The 5,569-nt window shown below is 70.0% G+C and overlaps 1 protein-coding gene across 1 annotated transcript; it reads left to right on the top strand.

Annotated features, from left to right (window-relative positions):
• Positions 1-973: 973 nt before the first annotated feature.
• On the top strand, positions 974-5,543 carry CS (citrate synthase). Its single transcript, XM_026083022.1, has 11 exons — positions 974-997; positions 2,568-2,615; positions 2,747-2,854; positions 2,982-3,047; positions 3,135-3,266; positions 3,355-3,543; positions 3,721-3,920; positions 4,360-4,489; positions 4,576-4,677; positions 4,758-4,967; positions 5,093-5,543. The coding sequence occupies exons 1-11, from the start codon at positions 989-991 to the stop codon at positions 5,261-5,263; spliced, it is 1,365 nt and encodes a 454-aa protein (XP_025938807.1). The 5' UTR covers positions 974-988; the 3' UTR covers positions 5,264-5,543.
• Positions 5,544-5,569: the final 26 nt, after the last annotated feature.

Consider the following 5,569-nt stretch of genomic DNA (forward strand, 5'->3'; position numbering starts at 1 on the left):
AGACCCCGGGAGGCTCCAGGCGGTGTTTGCACCCCCCCCCCTTTATGGAGGAGGCTCGAGGGGGCTCCCTGCCCTATTGCAGCCCCCGTTGGGGGGCTCCCTGCCGTGTTTGCAGCCCCCCTCCTTATGGGGGGGCTCTGGGGGGGGCTTCCTGACGTCTTCCCGACCCCCATTTTGGGGGGGGGTTGGGCCTGTCTCCATACCGTGTTTGCAGTCCCTAAGGGAGGGGGGGCGGCTCGGAGGGGCTCCTCGCCGTGTTCCCCTCCCCTGTTTTGGGGGAGGGGGGCGGCTCTGAGCTGGGCTTCCTGCCGTTTTTGCAACCCCTCCTTATGGGGGGGCTCTAGGGGGGCTCCCTGCCCTGTTGCAGCCCCCACTGGGGGGCTTTGCGGGGGGGCTCCCCACTGTGTTTGCCCCCCCCATTTGGAGGGTGCTCTAGGGGGGCACCCAGCTGTGTTTGCAGCCCCCCTTTTGTTGGGGGGGGGTCCCTGCCCCACTAGGGCACTGCAGCCCCCCCTCTCCCCTCCCCCAGGGCCTCGGTATTTGGGGGAAAGGTGGGTGCGGGGGGCCCCCCCTCCCCGCCGCGGCCTTCCCCGGCCGCCCGTGCCGTAGAGGGCATCGGGGTCACGGCGGGGGGACCCCTCGCCGGGGGTCCGGCCCCGCGTCCCGCCGTGGGGGGGGGCAGCCCCCCGGCTCTGGCGGTGCCGGTCCGCGGCCCGGCGGTTCGGGGCTGGCAGGGGAAGCGCGTCGGCCCCGGCCGGGACCCGCGGCCTGTTTGCCTTGGCCTCGGCCCCGCGGTTTCATAACAATCGCTGCCGCGTTCCCATCGACCGGTGCTTTATTTTGGGATTCTTTCACTTCCCCGGCCCTGGCCGTGTTGTGGTGTCCCACTTGGCCCCCGCACAGCCGCGAGACCGGGCAGGCCGGGCCCTGGCCTCCGCCGCGGCCCCCCCTCGCCAGAACTAGCCCCTTCCCGAGCAGCGAAAGCCGGATGGGCCGAGTGAGCGGCGTGAACCTGGCGGCTTTGCGGCTAATCCCGGCCCTCCCGGCCCACCTTGCTGCCGTCGGCCCTCTCCCGGCCCCGCTGTGGGCGCCGGTGACCTTGACCGAGCGGCGCCTCCGAGCCGCCCGCGGAAGGGAAGGGAAGGGAAGGGACGGGGCCAGGCTGTGGGGCAGGGGCACCCGCTGATGGAAGCGCCGCCGCCGTGGGGCTGGGACGCTCCCGTGCCGGGACACGGGTGGGAGCCGCTCCGGCCGGTGCTGCGTCCGGCGGGAGCCAACCCGCCGCAGGGCCGCCCTGCAGCCAGCTGCGACCTCGGRCTCCCGCTGCCTCCATTGTTTCCAGGGCCTTTAATATTTTCCTTTCGGCATGATGCGGCCTGTTCCCGCAGCCCGCTCCGTTGCTGAGTAACGGGCGCAATTACCCGGAGCGGCGCGGTGCGGCTCGCCGGCGGCCGGCTCGGCGCTCCTGCGGGGCCGGGGCTCGGCTGCGGCGCGCCCGTCCTCGACGTGCCGGCCGCGCTCGGGGCTCCGCAGCGCTGCGCTCCCTCCCCGGAGCCAATGGAAAAAACGAGTCACGTTCCTCCGCGGCTGCCAGCATCTCCGGAGGGGCCCCGCTCCTGCCGGGGAGGCACCTGGCCCCAGCCCAGAGCCGGAGACCTGCTTTGCCGGGCGGCTTGGCTGCGCCGCGGGGCACAGCAACGCCCCGGGCGTCTTTGCAGGGCGCAGAGAGGACGAGGCGCGATACCAGGCCTGGAGCTCACCAGCTCCGTCAGGGCCTTCCCAGGCCGGAATCCCCGCGTTTGACTCGGCGCTGGGAGGAACAAAGATCGTTTTTATTTATTTATTTATTTATTTCCCTTCTGGAGAGCTGCCAAGCCGGGCGGGGGGTTGCAGCGCCGGTGCCGGCGTGCAGGAAACCCGCTGCGGTTTCGCTCCCGCGGCCGCGCGTTGTCAGCGGCGCAGGCCGCCGCGTGCCCTTGCAGCCTGCGCGTTTCCGCCTCTGGTCGAGGCACCGGGAAGCGAAACGCTGGATGGCTTTTGCTTCCTGCTGCTGAGTCGCGCAATGCTCTGCAGCGGTTCCTGCTCCGGCCCCGGTCACGCTGGGCAGCTGCCAGCTTTGCGGAGCCTCAGCCAGCGCCGTGCGTGAGCGAAACGCCGCTCGCTGCTGCCTGCCGGGAGCCCAGCGGCTCCCCTCCCCCTGTGCGCTTGGCAGCCGGCGAAACCTGTTTGGGTTTGATCTCCCCTGTGCRCACGTGGGCGTAGAGAAGCCGCCGGCTCGGCTTGGCTCCGGTTGCAGGGCGTAGCGTCCTTGCGAGACGGGCAGGAGTCACGGGGCTCTTCCTGCGGCAGCCGCGGCTGCGGGAGCCCTGCCGCCGGCTGGAGCGGCCTGGCCCCCCGCCAGGGGATGCTCCCGCGGGATGCGGCYGGGGGTGCACGGGCTCTGTCGGGTGCTCGGATCCTGTTTATACCTCTAAAAGCTTTATAGAAACGGGACGAGTTGGGTGCTTGAGCAGGGCTCTCGGCTCCTTTTTGGTAATGCTTAAATATCCGTGTCTGCTCTCTTGCAGAACGCACCATGCGTCCTCTTCGCGGCCCGTCACGCCAGCGCCGCCACGGTAAGAGCAGATCCCACCCTTGCTGCGATCCCTTTCCCCGCTCCGGGTAAAACGCCGGGCGAGGGGGGCACGCGGTGAGCCCGGGACTGGCGGGGTTCGCTCACGGCTCTGCTCCCTCCCCTCCTGCCCAGAACCTGAAAGACGTCCTGGCAAACATGATCCCCAAGGAGCAGGCGAAGATCAAGAACTTCAGGCAGCAGCAYGGCAGCACGGCCGTCGGGCAGATCACGGTGGACATGGTGAGCGGTGGGGGCGGCCGGGCAGCACCGCCTTCCCCGGGGGGGCCGCGTCCCTCCGGYGCCGGGCTGGGTCGAGGGTGCTGGGCCGTCCCCAGCGCCGTTAATGCCTCCTGCCGCCCTCCTCCAGGTGTACGGAGGGATGAGAGGCATGAAGGGGCTAATATATGAGACCTCGGTGCTGGATCCCGATGAGGTAAGGCCTGATCCTGCCCTGCTGTAACGGCTCCCGCCTCGCGCGGGGCCCCCCTGCAGCGGCTGACGCTTGTGCCGGGCTCTCCAGGGCATCCGCTTCCGCGGCTACAGCATCCCCGAGTGCCAGAAGCTGCTGCCCAAAGCGCCAGGGGGAGAGGAGCCGCTGCCCGAGGGTCTCTTCTGGCTGCTGGTGACGGGAGAGGTGCCCACCCAGGAGCAGGTAGGGTGCTGGGGGCGTCCGCGGGGCCGCGGGAGGCTGCCGCCCCCCGCGCGACGCCCCGAGGGCTCAGCCTCTGCCCTCCCCGCAGGTGAGCTGGGTGTCCCGCGAGTGGGCCAAGCGAGCCGCGCTGCCTTCCCACGTGGTGACCATGCTGGACAACTTCCCCACCAACCTGCACCCCATGTCCCAGCTCAGCTCCGCCATCACCGCCCTCAACAGCGAGAGCAAATTCGCCCGTGCCTACGCCGAGGGCATCAACCGGGTCAAGTACTGGGAGGTACGGGGGGGCTTCGCGGCGGACGCGGCGAGGTCTGGGCTGGCCTCAGCCACAGCGAGGTGCTTCCAGCCTGGGAAGTTTGATGAACCAAGGCCTGGGTCAGCGTTGGTGGAGATCTGGGGGCTTGCAGGACCCCTGGGGAAGAGCAGCTGCCCCATCTAACCCTGTCTCTCCCAGTTTGTCTACGAGGACGCCATGGATCTGATCGCCAAGCTGCCTTGCATCGCCGCAAAGATCTACCGCAACCTGTACCGCGAGGGCAGCAGCATCGGTGCCATCGATCCCAACCTGGACTGGTCCCACAACTTCACCAACATGCTGGGCTACACCGACCCGCAGTTCATCGAGCTCATGCGGCTCTACCTCACCATCCACAGGTGCTGGGGAGGGACACGGCGGCGCGGGCGGAGGAGTGGGAACAGGAGTGAAGGAGGGAACTTGGCCCCGGTCCCTGCCCCGAGGGCTGGGGATGGTCCCAGGACGTGCCCGGGCTGCTCCGAGGCTGGAGGGAGCTGGGCTGGATGCGGCACCGGCTCAACGCAGCGATACGGGGCAGCCTGAGAGCAGGGCTGTGCTGCCGCCCCGGTGGGGCCACGGGGCCTGTCCGGACGCTGCCACCACTGGTCCCACGAGCCCTGTCCCCGCATGGGCTCTGTGCTGAGCTGGGCAGGGGTCCCGGAGGGTCCCTGGGGCATCACGGGACAGGGGTGTCGTCACCCTCCGAAATGCCACAGGGGTGTCGCAGGGCGGGTGGCTCCCTCCAGCGGCTGTTGGAGGGGGACGTGGTGGCCCTGACGCATCTTCTCGCCCCTGCAGCGATCACGAAGGTGGAAACGTGAGTGCCCACACCAGCCACCTGGTCGGCAGCGCGCTCTCCGACCCGTACCTCGCCTTTGCCGCGGCCATGAACGGGCTGGCCGGGCCCCTGCACGGCCTCGCCAACCAGGTAGGGCACCTCTGCGCCCCTCTGTCTGTGTGTCTGTCTGTCCGCCTGGCTCCRTTCTCACCCCCGGGCCTTGCTGCGCCCCCCAGGAGGTGCTGCTGTGGCTCACCAACCTGCAGAAGGAGCTGGGCCAGGAGGTCTCGGATGAGAAACTGCGGGATTTCATCTGGAACACGCTCAACTCGGGCAGGGTGAGTCCGTGGCYGGGACGAGGCGCCGGGGCCGGGGCTGTGGCCGTGGCGGGCCGGGGTCTGACGCCCCCTCGTTGCAGGTGGTRCCCGGCTACGGGCACGCGGTGCTGAGGAAGACGGATCCCCGTTACACCTGCCAGCGGGAGTTCGCTCTCAAGCACCTGCCCAAGGACCCCATGTTCAAGCTGGTGGCCCAGCTCTACAAGATCGTTCCCAACGTGCTGCTGGAGCAGGGCAAGGCCAAGAACCCCTGGCCCAACGTGGACGCTCACAGCGGGGTGCTGCTGCAGGTAAGCGCGGGGGCTGACCGGGGCCTGGGGCTGCCCGGCAGCGCCGGAGGGCTCCTGGCCGAGGGGCCGTGCTGGCGGAGCTGCCCCCGGCCTGCCCCGACGCCCTGCCCCTCTCCTCTCCGCAGTATTACGGCATGAAAGAAATGAACTACTACACGGTGCTGTTTGGGGTCTCCCGGGCCCTGGGCGTCCTGGCGCAGCTCATCTGGAGCCGGGCGTTGGGCTTCCCCCTGGAGAGACCCAAGTCCATGAGCACAAAGGGCCTCATGCAGCTCGTGGGCTACAAATCTGGGTAAAGAAGGGACAGGGAAGGGCCGTGGCTCGCTGCTGCCCAGGGAGCACCGAGACACCGCCTCGCTGCCGCACAGGGCCCGGGACAGACTCGGCACTGAACCCTTCTCGGGCGCTGGCCCCCGGTTGTCTGGGGCGCGAGCTCAGCCCCGCAGCGCTGCTCTTCCCCCCTTCCCGCCCCGCACGCTGCCGCCCGCGGGCCCTGGGGAGGGGAGACGAGGCAGCCGCCGCGGGGTCCCAGCCTGCCCCGCGTCCCCGCTCCCCGTCCCACCCTCCCCAGCACAGGGCTGCCCCCGCCGCCCCCCCACCGC

This window comes from Apteryx rowi, unplaced genomic scaffold, assembly GCF_003343035.1.
Source record: "Apteryx rowi isolate R43461 unplaced genomic scaffold, aptRow1 scaffold_1177, whole genome shotgun sequence".
NCBI classification, from domain to species: Eukaryota; Metazoa; Chordata; class Aves; order Apterygiformes; family Apterygidae; genus Apteryx; species Apteryx rowi.